Source organism: Blennius ocellaris, assembly GCF_963422515.1.
Source record: "Blennius ocellaris genome assembly, chromosome: 4".
Taxonomy (NCBI): Eukaryota; Metazoa; Chordata; class Actinopteri; order Blenniiformes; family Blenniidae; genus Blennius; species Blennius ocellaris.
Window position 1 is genome coordinate 6,142,047 of NC_137653.1, and position 20,805 is coordinate 6,162,851.

A 20,805-nucleotide genomic window follows, 5' to 3' on the forward strand; every position below is an offset into this window, starting at 1 on the left:
TTCATCCATGACTGACATCTTTCTTCTTTTTTTTTTATCTATGAGCTGTTTGTGAATTGGTAAAAATCATAAAAACTGAAGCTATTTGAAAATATGAAATTGCAGAATCTGACGAACTAATTTATTCACATTAATGAAATACATTTGTTTCTTCCAGCACAACTGGGTCTCGAGGAGAGCGGACCAGGGCCCGAAAACCATCGAACAGATCCACAAGGAGGCTAAGATTGAAGAGCAGGAAGAGCAGAGAAAAGTGCACCAGCAGCTGCTCTCCAAGGACAGCAAGAGACGGACAGGTCAGGCCCACAGTCCAAATCCTCTTTAAGGCTTAGAATCACATCGGCACAACCACAGTGACTTGGGAAGCGCACATACCGGCACACTTCCTGTCCCTATGGCCTGCAGAGATGCTATTGTGCCCAACAGCAGACAGGAAGCCCCCCCCCCCCTACTTCCATCCATCTGTTAGCTGACTGATAATACGCCATCACGTATAACCGAAATAGTGAAACATGAATGTGCCCTTCCTTGACTGAAAGGTTCATCTTTTTAAAAAGTAAAATTGTATGCATGTGTGGTGGTGGTGGTGTTTCTGGGTGCCCTCATAGATCCTCGAGAACAGAGAGAGCAGCGAGAGCAGCGCGTGCAGAGAGAAGAGACCTGGAACACTGTGCCTATGACAAAGAACAGCAGGACCATCGACCCCAGCAAGATCCCAAAGATCTCCAAGGTGAGTTTCACCTCTCGGTAAGATCGCCAGCAATTGGATGGAAACTCAAGACCTTTGACTGCTTTATTACCACACGTGATACTGAGCTCCTCCAAAAAAAATTTTTTTAGAAATGCATTCCACCAGCTTCAGCAACACAAGCACTTTTATATTATTTTAAGAGAAGACTGATATGATACACTGTAATCTGAAAAAAAAGAAGCTAAAATCAAATCCTGCTCCACATAAAGAAACGTTGACTTTGTTCTCACATCACTGTACTCGAACTCTCATGGGAAAGAGTTTAGGGTGAGAAGTCGACCTTTGTGTCCATACGTTTCATTAAAACAGGAGACTGTACAAATAGCCAACAATCGTCTACTCACCTCACGAACTTATTAGAATTGCCTCCACATTAAACTAGAAAAAGCTGTTTCTCAGAGCTATCTGGGGAATTTACTCCGCAGTGCTAAAATGCAACGTGGGTTTTTTTTTTTATGTGGAATAATTCCGAGCTTGACAGAAAGTGACCCACGGAGATGCTCAATGAATTCATTGCATTGACTAAAGTAGCTGTATTATTTGTGCACCTGCCGAGCTGATGGGCATCAAACTATATCCAGTTAATTCTGTGAAGACTATTTAGAGATTCTGCCCCAAAAGAGCATAAAAGAACATAAAATATGACACAAAAGACATATTTTTATGGCTGAAATATCTGCTGTCAAATACATTATTTACTTTACCAGCTAATGTATGTTATTAAGTATTTATGATATTATATATATAGTTAGATTATGAATTTGTACAGGCTAGTTATGCAATATCAATGTGATCATTTAAATCCTGAAACATCGTCACCACTTGATAACAGAGGTGGGAGGTAATCGTTTGCACTTTGTTACTGTACTGAAGCATATATCTTCGTATCAGTATTTTCTTTTCTGATGAACGTTTACTGTGATTCCTCACATTCTCAAAACCTCCAGCCGTCATTCACACTATTTAAAGTTACAGTGAAATGACTGCAGCAGTCTTGGGTTGTAACTATCAATACTGGAGCTGCAGAAGTAGAAACATTTCCGATTGATCAAGTTTCATATTATGAGCTATTTTATTTGCAGAATAACTTGGTTTTGGGAACCCATAAAACACTATGAATGGACAAATCACATTGATCCTTTGCACTGAATCTGTAGGCTGCATTCAGTGCCGAACGCTGTCAGGTCTACACTGTAATTTAGTTAAATTGGTGTGGATGTTTATCATGTTGTGACAAGTTTGTCCCACATTTATCAAGTGTTTTCCCACATTGGTCTCAAACTCCCACATCGCTGGCTGCCGTTGCTCCGGTGGAGAGTTTATGTGCACAGAAGATAACTGTTTACAGAACGGCAGGATGAAGCTTGAAGAGCATCGTAACTTGGCTGTGCACACAATCCTCCCTTGATTTGAGTTTATCTACAATGTTATGGTTTACATGCTGAATGATATATGCATTAGTCCCCCTACTGGATACATAAGTCACTGCCAGATTTAAAATAGTAAATATTTTTTTTCTTTCTTTTTCTGTGAGTGTGACATTTCTTGAATTGTTCCGAATACATAAATATCTAAATATATATATGTATTCTTTTCTGCAGCCTCAAATGGATGAGAAGATCCAGCTGGGCCCACGGGCTCAGGTCACATGGGTGAAGGGCAGCAGTGGAGGGGCAAAAGCCAGCGACTCTGGTAAGATCTTCTCCTGAGCTGCAGCTTCAATACATGGGAATGCCAAATGAGAATATTAGTACACATAACTATGCAAATGATGCAAATTTCTCACACAACTGTGTTTTGCCTTCTATCAAAGAGGCTCCTTTACATTTATACAAAAACTGATTTGAAACTCTTGATCATCCAAACTTTGTCATTTGAAGCATTTGTCAGAATTAGTTTCTCTCCATCATCTGGTGAGTTGATGACACTGAACTTGCTGGACTAGCTGTTCAAAGTAAATATGAGATTTAAAAAGTTCACCAAAGTTTTATATAACTGACAACAAACGACCTACAGTTGCTGGGTGTTGTTAACAAATCGTTTAAAGGCTTTACAGTGCTGCACCTTCAAGGATTTGATTGTCCGCGAGGATCATTTTCTCTGCGATTGTACACAATTTAATAACTGGATGTATTGCGGAGACATCTGAGAAGTTAAGCAAACAAGTTTACACTTTCATGTGTATTTGTGTATGAATAGTATTAACAATGCCTCTTTAATTCCATGTGTGTTTGTTTTCTTTGTTTTTAAAAGAAAAAGTAAATTCATGTCAAATTCATATAAAACAAAGGGAAGTCTTCTTATAATTAAGCTTGTGTTATATTTTACAGTTGCATTGGACACCTCTTTCCAAAGCTTGCAAAAATGTAGTTTTTCCCCACAAATTTTAGGTTGAAAATATTTTTTTTTTTTACTGTTTTCTGTCCTGATTTACTGCTGCATCTGAATTGTGATAGTAACTTCTTCATCCTTGATTTATCGGTTTTCTTGTATTAGAACTGTCCCGGACAGCTGGCCTTAACAGATTCTCTGCGCTGCAGTCCACACCTGTGCCTCAACCCTCCTCCACACCTCCACAGAACCCAGACTTCGACTCCCGGCGAACTCTGGGAAGGTAAAAGGCCCGATCCAGCTTCTGTTCGTCGTCTAATGTGTGTCTGATGCCCTTTATGCGTCTTTTCACTTATATTGTCCTCAATTGACTGATTGGTTTGTTCCCTGTTTCGCTCCTCTCAGCAGTCGCAGCAATGCAGCAAGAGAGCGCAGCGACAAGCCTCTGATCTCTGCCCCGTCGTCCTCACGGCCCGGCCCGTTCATTCGGGGAGGCAGCTCAAAAGAACTGCTGGATAGTCAAAGCCCGGAGGAGCAGCGGCGGGAGCGAGAAGAAGCTGAGCCGCGGAGACCAAGTGTCACCGAAGACAAACCGGAGATGGAGCGCAGTAAAGTCAGGGAGCCCGGTGAGGGGGGGGGGCAGTGCTGTATTCCAAACCTGCATAAAACAATTGGATGTTTTAAAATGATTGCTTCCTCAAAAGAAGTATTGCTTTTATCTCATCGCATTCGTTAGAGATCGAGAAAAACAATGGGGTTTTTTTTTGTGTGTACGAGATTATAAATCACTTATTATATTTGTTTGAATCAGAGCAGCATGAGTTTGTGGTTGTGACTTTAACGGTGTATAAATATCACAGACAAAGTGTGACTCCTCGTTATTTGTTGACAGTGAAACCTGAGCCAGTGGCCCCGACCCCAGACAGACCTGCCCTGTCTGAAGAGGAAATTGAGAGGAAGTCCAAGTCCATTATTGACGAGTTCCTGCACATAAACGATTACAAGGTATGGCGTTTCCCAAGAAAATCAAAGGGAGGCCACGCTCGGCTCACCAGAGTACAGTAATATTTAACACAACATGTCAATAAGCTGCTGCTCACTGGAATAATAACTGATAAAGTCTATGAAACTGTTTATAATCAAGTGTTTTACTTTTAAATCAACCAGTATTTAGTAGAGTACAGATTGACGTGGTATTTCATATTTAAATGCATTAATTTTGATAAACGGACTGGAAGGAACAAATGTTATGCAGGAGGAAGTGAAAAACCATCCAAGTACAATATTTACAAATAATGTATTATATGATTTTGTAAAAATGTTTCGTATGAATGAATCTGGAAGAAAAATGCTTGTTATTGTAAGTTTGATAAGCTGTTGGATTCATGAATACCTGTTTGGTTTATGAATGAATTCAGACACATTCATCAATAAAAGCTGGTCTCGTCAGCATCCAGGTCAGCCAGTTGATCGTCACATGATTTATTGATTTATTTCCTTCCTTCCTTCCTTCCTCCTGCAGGAAGCCGTCCAGTGTGTGGACGAGCTCGACTTGGGCCCCCAGCTGAACATCTTTGTGCGTGTTGGTGTTGAGTCGACCCTGGAGCGCAGTCAAATCACCCGGGACCACATGGGCCAGCTCCTGTTCCAGCTGGTGCAGCACGGAATCCTGCCCAAAGCCCAGTTCTACAAAGGGTCAGTTCACCTGCAGGGAAAAACATACTAATGTTTACACAGTTTGTTTTTTGTTTTTTTTTCTTCCTTTTATTGCTTTCCTTCTTTTTAACCATGTTGCAGCAGTAACTTGGGGCAATTACCAATTTGGGTATGCGTTGGTTGAAGATATACAAGAAAACTTCAAAGTAAAATTTAGACGTATTCCTTCAAATTAACCACATTGATGATAAAGTTAGTTTTTTTTTTGTCGGTTTTAACCTTTTTTTTTTTAGAAGTTTAGTTATGGTCCAAAAATTTAATTTTCCCTTTAGAAAGGCTGTTAAAAAAAACAAACTTTGTTCTATTCCATTTGAAATTGCATGTGTACTCTATGACGTTTTCAAGAACGCAGTGTTTGTATGTATGTTGTTTCTTGGTCATTTTTTCAGGATATATTGAAAACTCCCAACTTCAAATATTAAGTGAAGTGTCCATGATGAAAAACAAAAATGAAAATGTACCTTTATTTTTAGTCACGTGCACAATTTAACTTCTGCGAACGCCTTAAAAACATCTCAGTTATTACTCTTAGACTACATGATTGTCAGTGTGTTTTTTCTTTTCTTTTCTTTTTTTGTATGGGTCAGTTTGTAAACATATTTGTCTTTTTGGTCCTCTCAGATTTGCAGACACACTGGAGCAAGCAGACGACATGGCCATCGACATTCCCCACATCTGGCTGTACCTGGCCGAGCTGCTCAGCCCTTTGCTGAAGGAAGGGGGCTTCTCTATGAGAGAGCTCTTTAGGTACCGCCTCGGAGTCCATACACTAAAAAAAAAATCAAGTGATAACTGGTGTTTTTCATTGGGAAAATCAAAGATAAACCTTAGTGTTTGAATTTCTGTCTTTTTCCCGTCGGATAATGAAAATCCATTGTACACTGTTGTGAATGTCAGTATGTTGGTGAAGCTGGTCTCATTTGAATTTCTGTCATCTCTGTTGGTTCACAGTGAATTAAGCAAACCTTTGCTTCCTGTGGGAAGAGCTGGGGTCTTGATTTCTCAAATACTGCACATACTATGCAAACAAATGGTAAGAAATGCTGTGATGCGCCGCTGATGTTTTCAGCTGCATCTTAACTGCGAGTTATTTAGTCTCATTTTTAGGATTGTATCAGCAGCTTCGTTACAGATGTGATCAGACACAGTTTTGGTGCAAGATCTGTGAAGGATTAATTGATAATTGTTCAATTGACAGTAACATTTCTCATTGTACCTGATATAGCAAATAAAATGTGCCTATATTAAATCAAGAACACGAGATGTTCTCGATCGTACATCAGTTATACAATGTCAAGTTCAATCACTTTTTATTATTGTGCGTCTTGAGATATATATCTAACGTATCACTCGTATTATTACATGTTGTCTGTGCAGTTTTGACTGTCGCTCCTGCAAAGCTACATGGACAAAATATTTGTAGAAACGAATGCGTGACGTTCTCTCATCTGGTTTCCACAGAGCCATAGGACTGTGGGTTCTTTATGGAGGGAATCTGGCCTCAACTGGACTGATGTTCTACCAGAGGGAGAGGAAGTCCAGACCTTCATCTCAGAACAGGTCGGTCATCGGTGCAACAAAGAACTAATTTCGAACCAATGGAAAACCCATACTATGCTCCTGCGTCTTAGTTGTATCGTCTCTTTTGTGTTCATCGCTTCTCGCTCCTCACCTCCCACAGAAGCTCCAGTTCGTTCAGCTGGACGACTCCAGCTCCGAGGCGGCTCTATCGACGAAGACCTTATCTCCTGAGGAGCTGAGCCAGCAGCTGGAGAAACTCCTCCTGGAGGACATGGCCAGTGACGAGCAGATCTTTGACTGGGTAGAGGTATGAAAATATATATGTAAAATATTATATACACAGTTCGTGTATGAATGTACCCATGTCCCTACAGCTATAGTGTACATGGGAGGAAAGTCATCAAGGTCCCTTTTGCAAATCTGTGAAGTCGTGAGTCGAACTATTTGAATCTGCTGTCTGCTATTGTAGATAATCCAGTGTAATCTGGAGCAGTTGTGGTTCTTGCTGAAGTGTTTCAATGAAGAACATAGTCCAAAAGAAAAAACTTCATGCTGCAACGACAAACCGTTAGAAAAACTTTTGTAATTTGATATTCAATGTAGTTATTTCAAAACTGAAAAACGGTTTGAGTCGCCGCCTTGCCTCATTGCTACCAGAGTGTGAGGATTTGTGTAAATGTGGCAAACTGTGTAAATCATTTTGAATCTGCTTAAACTTTGAAAAACATTTATATAAGTGAAGTCCATATACCATTTATGTTTTTTTTTCAGCCCCGTGGGTCAAAACTATTTCTGTTATAGATGTCTGGAATTCAAATCTTGTAGTTAACAGACCCAACGCAACCAAAACATCTCACACATTCAAAATGCAGTGAATATAGATTCAACTCCATCGGGCTAAAAGGGCTATGGGATCAAATCAAAGCGGTCATTGAATTTAAATATAGTAAAAACTTAATTAAAGATAGTTTGCAGAAGACAAATACAGGCGGTGACATAACGACTGTGAATCCACTGCTGAGTGGAAGTCAACGTGAAGCTGACAACCGCTTTGCCCTCCTCTTCCTCACCACTTCGTTTATCAGGCGAACCTCGACGAGCCTCAGATGAGCTCGTCCCCCTTCCTGAGGGCTTTGATGACCGCCGTGTGTAAGGCAGCAGTGAAAGGTAAGCACTCCACCACCCGGAAGGAGACGCTCCTCTCGTTGCTCTGCCAAAACGGCAACACTGATTGCAATATTTCCGCTCTGCCAAACGGGGGAGCGGCGCGGCGTTGCACTCACTCTTCCTCCTGCTTTGCTGCACAGACGAGAACACCAACTGTCGAGTGGACACGGCCATCATCCAGAGGAGATTGCCTGTATTACTCAAGTACCTTAACTCAGACACTGAGCGACAGCTGCAAGCACTTTATGCACTTCAAGCGCTGATCGTTACCCTCGATCAGCCTCCAAGTAAGTGCTGAATCCCAGCGTGCTGCTTTCTAATGATACGCAGAGATATAGCTTTTCTACACCTTCCCACTTTTTTTTTTCCATAAATGGAGACCAAACAGCAGTTACAAGAAGTTTTAAAGCCTTTTACCACAATTTTTGAGGAAAACTCAAGTTCACTGCACACGCAAATGCATATTCCAAGCTTAAAAGGGAATTGAATGACTAGATACTTAAATACTGCTGATGCTATTCACATTAAATTGATTAGAAAATGTGTTTCATTGGTGGAAAAAAATAGAAACAAAGTATCAATTATATAGAAATTTTGTACCAAAGGTTTTTAAAGTGGGAACATAGTTGTCTTTAGGCTCACTGTATTTTAAAATAATTTCTTTCATTTTCTAGGCATTTCTGAAGGAATTATAAATTGTAAAAGGTTAATTGCAAATTTTAAAAAAAGGGGAACTCAAAGGGGGAAAAAAAAGCTAATTGCATTAGATGAAAGTTATGTCAGATTAAAATGTCTTTATAGTCTGGTTTCTTGTATTTGACTTGCAACAATACTCTACGGGTTTTTCCCAAAGAAAAGTTAAATAACACCAGAATGTGGAAACGTTACAAAGATTAACTTTTATAAAAAAGAATTTGCATATGACACAAGTGAAACTGTAAATGTAATTCGCTTCAACATTCATGCTTCTCTCCGTTTTAGTTTTTTTTCCAGCGATAAAAGCTGGAGCATCACGTGGTGGTTTAATTTTTCCAGATCATTACACGAGCACAGTGAATTCACAAATGCATTTTCTAAATAGTTTTATGATTTTGCGTATAAAATATAAGATGTAAGTGCCTTTTTATGGTGTGTGAAGAAGGTGAAAGCACTGGTGAAGGGGTGTTTTATGTCTTGCCCTCCCTGTGGATACAAAATGGTTTTCCTCCTTGTGACTGTGTTTCTACATTTTATAACCTGGGTTTTTATTTTATTGGTTGAACAGGACATTACGATTGCGTTCTCAAGCTCGTAATAATGAGGAGAAGATGAGAGTTTAAATTCGGTTTAATCCTGTTGCATTATTCTGACAGCTTTTTGAAGTGGCCATGCTGAAGCTGAACCGTACATGAAAAGCCTCGTTCTTTGTAATTAATGTTTAACAAGCTGGTTTCATATCAATCATGCATAAACAAACCAGGGGGGGGGTTGAGCCCAGGCTCCCCACATTGAAGGTCAAGACTTAACCACTGTGAGACCAGAGTGGGAAAATAAATGAACTTAAATTGGAGTTAATATCAGATAAGATTGCGATTTATAAGAAAAAAAACCCAAAAAAACCATCAGCTTCAGCAAAAACAAAAGTTCTTTCACACGCAAGAAAGTGACCCTTGTCTCTGCTCCCGCCCTCCAGACCTCCTCCGGATGTTCTTCGACTGTCTGTACGACGAGGACGTGATCTCGGAGGACGCATTCTACAAGTGGGAGACGAGCAAAGACCCCGCCGAGCAGCAGGGCAAAGGCGTGGCCCTCAAGTCCGTCACGGCCTTCTTCACCTGGCTGCGGGAGGCCGAGGAGGAGTCGGAGGACAATTGACGAGGGAGACTTCGGGGAGACGCGGCGTAGTGGGACTGCATCCTCACGGCAGAGCAAACTTTCAAAATGGAACGCGTGGGCAGGACGACATGTTTTTTTCTGCTGGAATTTTTTTCTTCGGTACGGTTCTAAAAACATGCCGCCATTTTGAGTTTGGATTCCAACGGCGGAAGCACTAAATACCTGTATTATATATAGAAAATATTTTTGTTTTAAATTTTAACTTACTTTTCTTTTGTTACTTTTTAAGAAGAGACTTAAAAAAATACATAGGTTCTGGACTCTTTAATTTATTATTTTTTTAAGGACTGCATATACAAAAGTTATTTAACATTTGCAGATGTTCACAATGAGGAACACGACGACAGAAATAACAATATAATTAATTATAATAACAAAAATAATAATTGTGAAATAAATAGCCTCCCCAGATTCCACACTGTTTGATTTACAACAGGGTAAAACAAAATTATTTTGGGATGAAAGGGGAGCAGAGATAAAGAAAAAAACAAAAAAAAAAAACAAACGTTAAAAAAAAATTAAAAAAAAGGAACAAACCAGGAGCGAATGCACAGGAATTATTAATGTTGTCTGAGGTCAGGTTATCTTGTAATAACCACAAAGTGTTTCCCTCTCAGCCTCGGCTTGCTCTGCATTGATATGTACATTACGCCTCGGGGGGGAGAGAGAGAGGCAGAGGTATGCATTTGAGAAGTGATGCAAGCCAGACTACAGAACTGTCGCACAAACGCAGACGAACAAAACGGATACATTCAGATAAAATGAGCAAAACACAAAAAAAAAAAAAACACAAAAAAAAAAAAAACCTGCAACTTTAAAAAAGCAAATGGCCAGGGTTGCTGAACATGAAAATGCTTGTAATACTTAAGACCTACAGAGCAGATTAAAGCTTGTAAATACATTAAAGACAAAAAAAGGTATTTAAAAAAAAAAAAAAAAAAAAATCACGATTCTCATGATTTCTTCTTTACGTCAGTGGGGAATGTTTATTTAAAGTGACACCAGTGCCTGATGAATCCAGCCTGACGATTTTGTATGAAGAGGAGTCGTGTCGATCTGACCCAGCGGAAGAAGCGGCAAGAAAATCCTCCTGAAGAACCAGCGATCCCAAAGAAGGAATCAAAACCGACGTGTTGTGTGAAAATTGCTGCACGAGTTGTTCTTCTGCTTTTATTTGACGCTTGTTTGTTTTGTCACAATCTGTTTGCCGTCTTTCCCATGCTTGCGATTTACCTACAGAGATTCAAAATGTACCTGTAATGACCTCCAAGACGAGCAAAGCGCTCAACGGGAGAGAAAAGGATTACGAAGCACTAACGCAGACGACTAAAAAAGAGGAAACAAAAGAAATGGACGCTGCAGAGTAAATCTTACTAAAGAGAAGAATAAGGGGGAAATGTGACGTGGATTACAAGATACCACCCGAAGTTGGACCACAAATCAGCCACGGAGATTAAAAGTTGTGTCAAGTGACGGCCTTGAAGAGAAACAAAATGACCACAAAGAGATGCAATCGTAGTTTTAGAAAGGGAGCCGTCGCAAATCTGTGTTTCGGCGCACAGGATTTCTGATCGCTCGAGTCTGCAGCCATTGATCACCCTGAGAAGTGTCTTTTTTGAGCTAAGATGCCAATTATTCATGACCTTTTTTCTTTCTTCTTTTTTTTTTTTTTTAATTAATGATTGTTTAGCCAAAAAAAAAAAAAAAAAACGTTACAGAAAATTGAATTGTGATTTATATGCCGAATGGTTTAATTGTCTAAAAAAAGAAAAAAAATTAAAAGATTGCTTCAAGCAGGGATGCAATCTGAACCAAATGGAAGAAGTAATCAGAGATATCACAGTCTTCCCTTGTCAGCTCACTTAAATGTCTGATAATCGTGGTTTGAGTGGTTCGCCTTCTGCTGGACTTTGAAAACATTTTAACTACGTGCACAAACACCATCGCCGCTGATTGTTTTAACAACTAAGGCCTCAAGAAAGCGTGACAACATTCAGTCACAATTCACTTCTTGATATCTGAGACTGCAGTTTAATAGTATTTGACTGATATTTGGACAATCTCATCACCAACATAAAATACTGTCAATGAAAGAAAAGTATTTAATGAAGCAATTCAATTTATTCTATTGACAGATGTAGTTTATGTTGGCGTGTTAATTTTGGGCTATGTATGTGTTTTTTACATTGCAGTGAGAAGATGTACAGTAGGAGCGGGTTTGTGGTCCCCCCCCATGTGGTTGGTTGGACTTATTATTAAAGTTGAGAGCTTCCTTTATTTTTTAGTAACCATAACCTTCATGGTTTTACCTTGATCGTTGTGTTTTATATTTTGGATTTCTGCACTTTTTAACCGTTTGTTCATATTTCTATATTCAGAAAAGCCCATCGGGCTTTCTTGTCTTTAAAATTTTTTAATTTGTATTCTACTAGTAACACTTTTTAAGTAGAGTTTTGCTGGGCAGATTTATAAAGCATCCCCCCCTTTTCTTTTTTTTTTTAAATAAAAACTTTATATCAACTTTTTTTTGAGGGGGTGGCATTCAGGTCTGTTTTTCAAACTTAACCTTGACTATTATAGATAGATGTAGCAATAATGAATTTGACATGAAAATAACAACATGGGTGGGTTTATTTATAGAAGTGAGAGTTTTAAAAGTTAGGAGTAAAATGCGTAGAAGCACACACTGAAATCAAAACACAAGTGCATATAGAATATTAGGGCAGTAATATTGTGTGCCTTTTTTTTTTGTTAGTTTGTTTGTTTTTAATTGTGATATTATTTTTTGAAGTAGGAGGGGCGTCACTATTGGCCTGACGGTGGGAATCCTCCGACGTGCGCGTGACGCAGCACGTCGCCAACGGTCCAAACGGGGCGGGGCTCGTAAACACATCGAAATAAAGGATCGTGCAGAAATTTCTCTCAAACTATTTCACATTTCCCACAAGACTTTCAGGTAAGTTTCACCCGCGTTTCGACAGATTGTCAGCCGGAGTGTCGTTTGCACGGATGCGACCGTGAAAAGCGCCGCCGGCCCGGGTTTTATCTGCCATGCAAGTGAAATGAATCTGATCTGCCTTGTGCGACGCCATTACTGTGCGTATAAACCAACGGACAAAATGGCGAAATCGCTTTAAAAAAAAAAAAAAAATTTCTGGCACCTCCATATGATTTCAATTTAGGTCTGCTGAGGAGATTAGGTGCTCTGCAGAAAGTGGTGGCCGGTTTGCACATCACAAGCTGCACTTTATCTCCGGTTTGGTGATGATAGGCCGCAATGAATGGAGTGGGTTTGTCTGCACGTACGCAAAAAAAATACACGGGCTCGAAATGATAGTTCACGAGCTCTCTCTTCTGTCCAGGTAAAACAAAACCTCCTGAGATGCCCATACGTCGAGCACCAGCCACCCCGGAGAAGTCCACCTCCGCGGCAGCTGAAAAGGGTGAGGACTGGGTGGCTCAACACCTGAATCGTGGGGCCGTGAACGCACCATCTTCACAAACACTGGATACACTGCAGCCGCGCACGCTCACACACACAGACACACAAACAAGTGGACTGAGTCAACAGTTCAATCACTCCTGCCCAACACACACTCAACTCCGAACACACTTCCATAGTGCACGTTCCCTGTGTTGAGTTGTAAACAAAACAAAGACACGAATGCAGTTTTCTACAGTTTTTGGGTCGCATGAGGTGACCAAAGTCCTAAGCACAATTAAACCATCAGACCTTAAAGATATTCTCATTTAAAAAAGAAAAAAATCACAACTGGTGCCACCCTGACAGTCGAACATGCAGATCCCAACCTGCTGTGGCAACCCTGGAAGGAGCAGCCACCATATTCTTGTTAATGCAAGAAATCATTGACACTAGGTTGCACCTGTTCGAAGGCACCATTGCATTTTCTCAGAGCAACGAGAAACAGAAAGGTATGAGGAATATGCAAAGAAACTTTCGATTTGGTAAAAAGTGCATTCAAAGTTAACTTGTTGGCGGTGTACTAATAGCTTTCTGCATTAAAACTGAAGGAAAACATCTCTTATGTTGTTGCTTTACCATTAGTCTGTATATAAACATTGAACCAAAGTGTGTTAACTTGAATAAAGATGTGTTTTAACTTGAATGAAGATATACAGACAAGTAAACAGTTATTACAATAATAACTTGCCTCATTGGTGCTTACATGCACTTGATAAATGGTCATTAGTATTGTGTATGTAATTACAGTGCAACTGAAGGCAATGAAACACCTTAGATATTCTTATACATTTTGTTATTTTGCATTTAAATCCAATCCAGCTTTATTTGTATAAAACACAAAAAAACAACAACCAAGGTTGGCAAAGCCATGAAAACGCATGTAGCAGTGTTCAAGATCTACAACTATATAGGCCGATGTCACATTTGTAGAATATAGCTCAGCACAGTGATGCATGAACCTTCGACCTTGCGGGAATGTTTTTCACACTTTTATCTTCCTTATGTCCTCAGACCCTGAGGGCTCAGAAGCGTTGCCCTCTGCTGACGAGGAGGCTCCATCTTCTGCTGCGGCGGACAAAAGCGAGGCCGCCGAACCCACGCAGAACGGCGAGGAGAAGGCCGACGACGGCGCCGCGGCCGAGGAGAAGGAAGGTGACGGAGACGGCGGTGAGGACGGAGCCGAGAAGAAAGAGTGAGTGTCACCAGAGAGATGCTCTGCGAGTGTGAACACTGCGATATTTCACTCTGATAGCACTTTTATCTGTTCACGTGAATCCTTGCCTCTGCTGGATGACGGCAGGCTGCTCCTCTCACGGACGCAGTGTTGCTTTGCCAAACAATCTGACCTGTCACAGCCACATTCATTCCCTGTATCATAGTTGTCAGACAGACGTGCCCGTCCATGAGCCCGCAGTCACGGAGGAGTCTTGGAGGTGAGGAAGTTGGCATTGCAACGGTTTGATGATTCGTTTTTACCCCGTAAATCTGGTTTTAAACGTCCCAAGAAAGCAGCATCCTCTGCTTGAACCCATTCCTCCGAAAATATAATTGAAATCCAAGAAAAGGAAAGTGGGTTAGAGAAAGTTGGAAAAGAAATTTCCCCCCCCCACACACACACACACACCACCCCCCTTAGCTGACTCGCCTCGTAGCTTTAGACCAAACATTCACCATTTCCTCATGTAGATCATTAGCAGTAATTCAGCCACAGTCAAATTACCGTTGTGGTCATTAAGACGGATGTTCTCAAACTTCATTTTGTCTTTCCCGTCGGTGACAAATGGACAAAGTGACAAATGCAAGGACTGCGCGGCTGGACAGTGCGCAACACACTGCTATGTTCTCCTACTAAGGTGAGGATGTTTTAAAGAAAACAGCAACAACAACAAAATAAGTATAGATAAGAGTGGTAGCCATCACAGTGAAATATCGCGCTTAGAAGAGTCGGCCCGCTTCACTGAATCTGTGTCTCGCTCCTTCCCGGCGACAGGTTGAAGGATGGCTACAAGTACGAGAAATCCAAAGCCAAAAAGGTGAAGCGCACGATCCCCGCGTGGGCGAGCGTCACCGCCAGCAAAAAGCTCCCCGTCACCAACTACGCAGGCACCCACCACAAAGTGGACAACATCATCATTGAAGCTCTCACGGTGTGTGATCCACTGTTTGCCCGTCGTTTCCCCGACGTCATACCCGAGGAAGCTGTTCCAACTCCCAATTGTCTCCTCTGCAGTCTTGTAACGAAAGGTCTGGAGTTTCCTACCAGTCCGTCATGAAATACATCATGAAGAAATACCCAGTGATGGATGAGAAGAAGTTTCTAATAAAGAAGGCCATGAAGAAGCATTTGGAGAAGGGAACCATCAAGCAGGTGAAGAATTTCGCTCATTCGAAATCACGTCTGGAGAGGAATTATAACGCCAGTCTTTGGGAAACGTTGGGTTTAAACTGCCACGCCCACCTGTCACTCTTTACCTTCACAGCAGCCTTGTGAAAATTTTGGCTCTTATTTACAATGGAGGTGGATGGAAACTATGTTTTGTTCAAAATACATAGTTTGTCATTGTTTTCTGAAACTGTTGCTGCAAGTGGCAACAATTCACCTAACCAACTCGTCCACTCTGAAGGTTCTGCCCCTCCTTTATTCAGTTCAATACATTTAATCCCATTTAGTCCTTACAGTTCAGAAAATAAGGTTTTACATAACAGTTTCGTCAATCTATATTAAGCTTTAAAAAAAAAAAAGTAAATGAATTTATCTTGAAACGAAACCATTCAGGCTTCATATTGATGTTCGCCTGAGCTCAGACCTCCTGTTCGGTGTCCTTTAGTGATTATCAGGGTTGGAATGGCAGCGGCGGAGTGAACCGATCCACTTCAGTCCCACGCATTCATGTACGTCCGCCGCCTGTTGTGCTCACTCCCCGCTTCTCCTTTGCTTGTCATGCAGCTGAAGGGAAAAGGTCTGTCGGGGACCTTCACCATCGGAAAGCAGACTGCTCTCAATAAGGTACATCTTGTCAGCGACCTGCTTTTTTTAATTATTATTATTCAAGGCAACCATAATAACGGCAGTGGACCCCACAAAGCAATAATGCAATGTTTTGAATTCTAAAAAGAGTAAGAGAAATAATTTGACTGTTTTCCTGAAAGCTTTCAGTCCAACTTCCCTGCATATCTGAGATTCACCGTGATTTTATTTGTCTAGTTTATTGTTTATTTGTCAATGAGCAGAAGTTTATATCATTTGTCCTTCATGTGTTGTTTGCTTGTGGTCGTCATGTCTGCCCGTGGTTTTTTTGTTTGTTTGTTTTGGGGGTTTTTTTTGTAGAAAAATGCACAAAACAAAGAGTCGCTAGGAGATGCTCTTCCACTTATCATCACTCGGCTCTGTGAGCCCAAAGAGGCCTCGTACATCATGATCAAGAAGTATCTGGAGCAGCACTTCCCCGGCCTCAACGTTGAGAACAGGTGAGAGCACAAAACTAAAAACTGAAAAGCTTGATCTGTTTCTTTTTTTTTTTTTTAAAGGAACAGAACATATAGATTTCCTCGTTCCATGTTTATTATTCCCTCTCGATAATATGTTAATGACTTATGATCTGTACTTGCTGATCAGACCAGATGTCCTGAAGTCGGCCCTGGTGAGGGCAGTGGAACGAGGACAACTGGAACAAATCACTGGGAAAGGAGCCAATGGAACTTTCCAGGTAAACCTCAAATAAAAAAAAAAAAAAGGACTATGCCATCTATTTTTGATTGAAGAAGAATACTTAAGTAGGAAAAATCATTTCCATCCTCCCCAATTTATTTATTTTTCTCCCTCCACCTTTTGCAGCTGAAGCGTACTGGCAGCAAGGTCCTGCTGAAAGGTGGCGCACTGGAGGACGCCATCACAGCCGCCATCACAGCCATGAACGAGCCCAAAACCTGCAGCACCACGACTTTACGCAAATATCTAGTAGATGCCAACAAGGACAGAAAAGAGTACCAGTTAGGTGAGACGACCTCTCCGTTTCTCTGTCTTCCCATGTGCTCGTAACAATGGATGGTGTCTCGTTTCCTCTGGCCTCACCGAAAATGATGAGCAGTGTCTGTTTAGGGTTTTTTTTTTTTTTTTTTTTTGCTCGTGTTTCCTGCTGACAACTGAAATCTAATAGTGACTAAAGAGCTTGCTTGAATATCAGCCCATAGGGGTTGACGGGAGTTTTGTTATTCCAATAATGAGCGTGCGTCCCGTTGTGTCCTTTTCTCCAGTGTCCAGTCTGCGGCGGACTCTGACAAAGTGTAAAGTGCTCGGGTGGATGGAACAGATAACCGGCCACGGCTTCACGGGGACGTACCAGCTCTCGTTCCCCTACTACCCAAGGTTTTTATTCATTTTAACCACAGTACTGCTTTCATAGTCACTCCTGTGTTCTTCACCATTATAAGATTGATTACACACTTCAAAGCACAAGTATTCTTTTCGACGAGAGTTGAATTATTAAGCCTTTGGAGTTTTTAAAATGTAGTAAATCGACTTCTCCGAAGCACAAATTATCATCAGAACTATCAGAGCCTGTGGAAACACTGGTAAACCTGGTGTGGTTTTCCTGTGAGCAAATACAAAGTGTGATCGCAGAGGAATGCCTCTGAAGCCGTCGTGATTTCTGTGTTCCTCTTTAGTCCCACCATTCTGTACCCAGAGAAGTACAAAGATCCCCCGAAGAAAAGCACGGCAGCCCCAGCCAAGCGGAGGCGAACAGTCCACTCCTCCGATGAGGAAGAGTCAGAGGAGGAGGAGGAGGAGGAGGAGGAGGAGGAGGAGGAAGAGGACGAGTCAGAGGAGGAAGTGGCCCCCAGTAGAAAGTACGTCGAAGAAGCAGAACTACATTTTTAGCTGGTGTCGTGGAGGGCCGTAGTCAAAATGGTGAAAAACGGCTTTGGTGTCCTTGGTTTAGAAATCTGATTTACTACGATTAGACGGACGTTAACGATTCAGGAAAACAAAATGAAAGAAAAAGATCTTCAAACACTCAAAATGTCTTTTTGTTTGAATGGAATTCATTGTGGTGAACAGCAGAAGCTCTGGAGTCGTCCATTGTTTTTGGTCTAAACGTATGAAAATAATAGAATGTATACGGCCCATGAGCTTTACAATCCGATGCCACCTGTTTTGTCTTTCCTATTTGTGAGAGATTTCTTAAAAAAAAAAAAAATGTTCCATGGTGTAAACTTTTATCTCGTTTGGTGTTTTGCCTGTGTTTTCCTTTTCCATGTGATTTATTCCTGGACCTCCTTCAACTCTTCTTGATGTCGTCTTTCTTGTAGGTCAGTTCAGAAGAGGTCCCCACCCAAGGCTCGCCGCCCCCCGCCACAGAAGAAATCCCGCAGCGCCAGTCAGTCGAAAGCCAAAGGCGGCGGACGTCAGGTCGCGAAGAAGTCTCCGGCCAAGAAAGTGGCGTCTCCGGCCAAACGGACGGGAAAGAAGACGACGGCCGCCAAGAAGAAGCCCGCTCCCAAAGCGACGCCCGTCAAGAAAGCCGCCCCGGCCAAAAAGTCTGCAGCCGCCAAAAAGTCCAAAACGCCTGCTGTTAAAAAGTCGAGCAAACGAGGGTCCAGACAGTCTGAGTCCGAAGAGGAAGACGAGGAGGAAGAGGAGGAGGAGGAGGAGGTGGCGGCCTCGTCGTCTGACAAGGCTCCAGCCACAAAGTCGCCAAAAGGAGGGGCGAAGAAGCCCGCCAAGAAGCCCGCAGCGACAAAGCAGGCCGCCAAGGGCAAGAGGTCGAAGGCCGAGGAGTCACCCGCTGACGAGCCTCCGGCCAAAAAGGCGGCGAAGGGCAAGAGCAAGCCGCCCGCTCGAAAGTCCAAAAGAGGGAGGTACTGAATCCGGCGGCATTCCACAGGCCGGCTGCAAGCTCAGGGCAGCCGGACCGTCGCTTTGTTCTCTCTCTCTCTTTTTAATCATCGTTTCCTCCCTTTTTATCGGGGCAATAGGCTTTTTTTTATCATTTCTATTGTAGAACAAGAGCGATTATCCGACTTGTTAAGTTCACTGTAATTTAAAGTTTTCTGGATATTTTTTTTTTCTCCTCTTTGATCACCATGTGTAGAAAGGTTTGCTGCCAGTTCAGGAAAAGCATAGCGAGACCCATCGTACTCTTTAACAATGTAGTGACCTCTGTTTTTATACCTTTCCCCTCCATCAACTGGGCGCAGCTCACATTCCTAATCTGAAATGAACGATCAGTGTTACAGGGGGGGGGCGTGAAAAGATATCTATCTTAAAATTACAGTTTAATTTTAATTTTTTCTTTGTGAATTGTGTTGCATTTTGAGAGTAAAAGCCTAGAGTGATTCTGTTTCAGGCCATGCAGTACTACATCCAAATTTGTTTTTTGTTTTTTTTTCTTTAATTTATTCTTTATGCAATTCTTGTCATTTTATTATTACTATGATTTTAATTCAATCAAAACCATTAAAAAAAAATTCCCTTTTAGAAGACCCAGGTGCGGCATGGAGGACTCGCATCAGACAAAACACTTTTGTTAGTATTAAATTCAAATTGAAAGGGGGGGGGGGGACTTTTTGATATGTGTGTTTGAACAAGCATATAAATAAATTGGTTTTATTGCTGCACAGCTGTAACTACCGAGCTGTAAGACGTGTGTTGTGAATAAGAAAATAGGAGAAGAATAGCTCATACATACCCTGCATGCCTGTATTCCCTGTGTTGTTAAGCTTTTTTCCAAGTCATTAATAAAATGACTATATTTGTAAACTTGTGTTTGGTTATTATTTTTGAACATAAGTTAACTCCGGAACATTTGTTGTAAATTATTGTGTAACTGGGAAGTTTTTACGTACTGAAAATGGACATTTTATTTTCAAGAAACTGCTGCTTTATATATGTGCAGTTGGAGGTTTTTCAGACTCCAGAAATAAAAGTTATTTAGATTTTGTTTTTGTTTACTTTTTTCCAAAATGACGCCAGAGTATTTTCTCATGACGCTGTGAAAGTCCAATGCTAAAAAGCAAATTACAAATACTTTCGTTACTGTAATCGGCTTGTATGTTTAGGCCACTTGTTCATTAAGTATGTTATTTTACTCATACTTAAGTAGTATTCACACACTTATTTTGTAGCCCATTATATTTTTGACATTACTCAACGTTAACCTGTTTTCTGTACATTGAGAGAGCATCCAGACTGGTCCCATCACTTCAGTGACGAAATAATTTAACGTGCCTTTGTGTTGCTAGTGCTCATTCCTCATTGTTAATGTTTTCTTTATTTCAGATTTCATTTTTAAAAAGCCCATAATTGCTGTCATCGCCTCTTTACTCCGAATGCTGAGCAGCCCACACAGCAGAGTGAGAAAGGCAGGATGTAATGTGTCCGGACAACAACTTTTAAAAGTAATATCGAATGACCTAATATGTTAATAAGAATTGAGCTTTAAGCCTATAAAACTTACCAGCCCAAAAAAAAAAACATCCTGTCCTGCTGTTTGTACTACAAATAAAAACACACCTTTTGCTGCATTTCACATTTTATGTATTACATGAAATTCCCATCGATGCCCTCAAAGAAGGTGGAGCTGATTTGGACTCATGCTGAGAAGAGAAATTGAATTTATTGGATGAAAAGTGAGGAACTTCCAAGCAGCGTCTATCAGGAATGACATCCAGGAAAGTAGTCATGGAGGATGGAGATGGTCGGTGTAACAGCGGAGGAGACTTATCATCTGCCACAAGAAAAACCCAAAGCGCACAATAAAAATAATGCAATTGAGTTCAAATTAATCTTTTTCAAGTACAGAATTATACTGTTATCCAAGTGTGATTTACCACAAGCAACCTTTATCATTACCAATAAAAATTTTAAGTAGAAAGTACTACTGAATCAATATTCAAACAATTTAATATTTCTATGTAAAATGTCCTGCTTGCGTCACATATTGTGTCCAAAATATTGCTT

At 41.0% G+C, this 20,805-nt stretch overlaps 2 protein-coding genes across 6 annotated transcripts in view; both read left to right on the forward strand.

Moving 5' to 3' along the window:
- Nucleotides 1-11,426, forward strand: part of eif4g3a (eukaryotic translation initiation factor 4 gamma, 3a) — a 53,468-nt gene extending 42,042 nt beyond the window's left edge. For all 3 annotated transcript variants that reach the window (XM_080495662.1, XM_080495664.1, XM_080495663.1), the window contains 14 exons: nt 158-296; nt 609-730; nt 2,353-2,443; nt 3,248-3,365; nt 3,488-3,708; nt 3,975-4,087; nt 4,605-4,777; nt 5,420-5,545; nt 5,750-5,831; nt 6,260-6,358; nt 6,480-6,626; nt 7,405-7,486; nt 7,627-7,773; nt 9,159-11,426. In XM_080495662.1, the coding sequence (XP_080351788.1) occupies nt 158-296; nt 609-730; nt 2,353-2,443; nt 3,248-3,365; nt 3,488-3,708; nt 3,975-4,087; nt 4,605-4,777; nt 5,420-5,545; nt 5,750-5,831; nt 6,260-6,358; nt 6,480-6,626; nt 7,405-7,486; nt 7,627-7,773; nt 9,159-9,340 (1,842 nt within the window). In that variant the 3' untranslated portion in view covers nt 9,341-11,426. The remainder of the gene's footprint in view (nt 1-157; nt 297-608; nt 731-2,352; nt 2,444-3,247; nt 3,366-3,487; nt 3,709-3,974; nt 4,088-4,604; nt 4,778-5,419; nt 5,546-5,749; nt 5,832-6,259; nt 6,359-6,479; nt 6,627-7,404; nt 7,487-7,626; nt 7,774-9,158) is intronic.
- A 759-nt stretch (nt 11,427-12,185) lies between these two features.
- hp1bp3 (heterochromatin protein 1, binding protein 3) lies at nt 12,186-19,718 on the forward strand. Of its 3 annotated transcripts, XM_080495758.1 has the most exons (14): nt 12,186-12,317; nt 12,724-12,804; nt 13,857-14,037; nt 14,225-14,278; nt 14,636-14,698; nt 14,836-14,992; nt 15,076-15,213; nt 15,793-15,852; nt 16,174-16,313; nt 16,462-16,552; nt 16,681-16,840; nt 17,100-17,211; nt 17,511-17,693; nt 18,156-19,718. In XM_080495758.1, the coding sequence occupies exons 2-14, from the start codon at nt 12,744-12,746 to the stop codon at nt 18,709-18,711; spliced, it is 1,956 nt and encodes a 651-aa protein (XP_080351884.1). In that variant the 5' UTR covers nt 12,186-12,317; nt 12,724-12,743; the 3' UTR covers nt 18,712-19,718. The 3 variants fall into 3 exon arrangements, with proteins under 3 accessions (XP_080351884.1, XP_080351885.1, XP_080351886.1); XM_080495759.1 differs by lacking the exon at nt 14,225-14,278 and having other exon boundaries at nt 12,187-12,317; XM_080495760.1 differs by lacking the exons at nt 14,225-14,278; nt 14,636-14,698 and having other exon boundaries at nt 12,188-12,317.
- Nucleotides 19,719-20,805: the final 1,087 nt, after the last annotated feature.

Bases quoted from the DNA above. Each gene is read 5' to 3' on its own strand.
- hp1bp3 (XM_080495758.1), top strand. From the start codon at position 12,744: ATGCCCATACGTCGAGCACCAGCCACCCCGGAGAAGTCCACCTCCGCG. The intron at 16,553-16,680 runs GTAAACCTCAAA...CACCTTTTGCAG, and splicing joins GAGCCAATGGAACTTTCCAG to CTGAAGCGTACTGGCAGCAA. The intron at 16,841-17,099 runs GTGAGACGACCT...CCTTTTCTCCAG, and splicing joins CAGAAAAGAGTACCAGTTAG to TGTCCAGTCTGCGGCGGACT.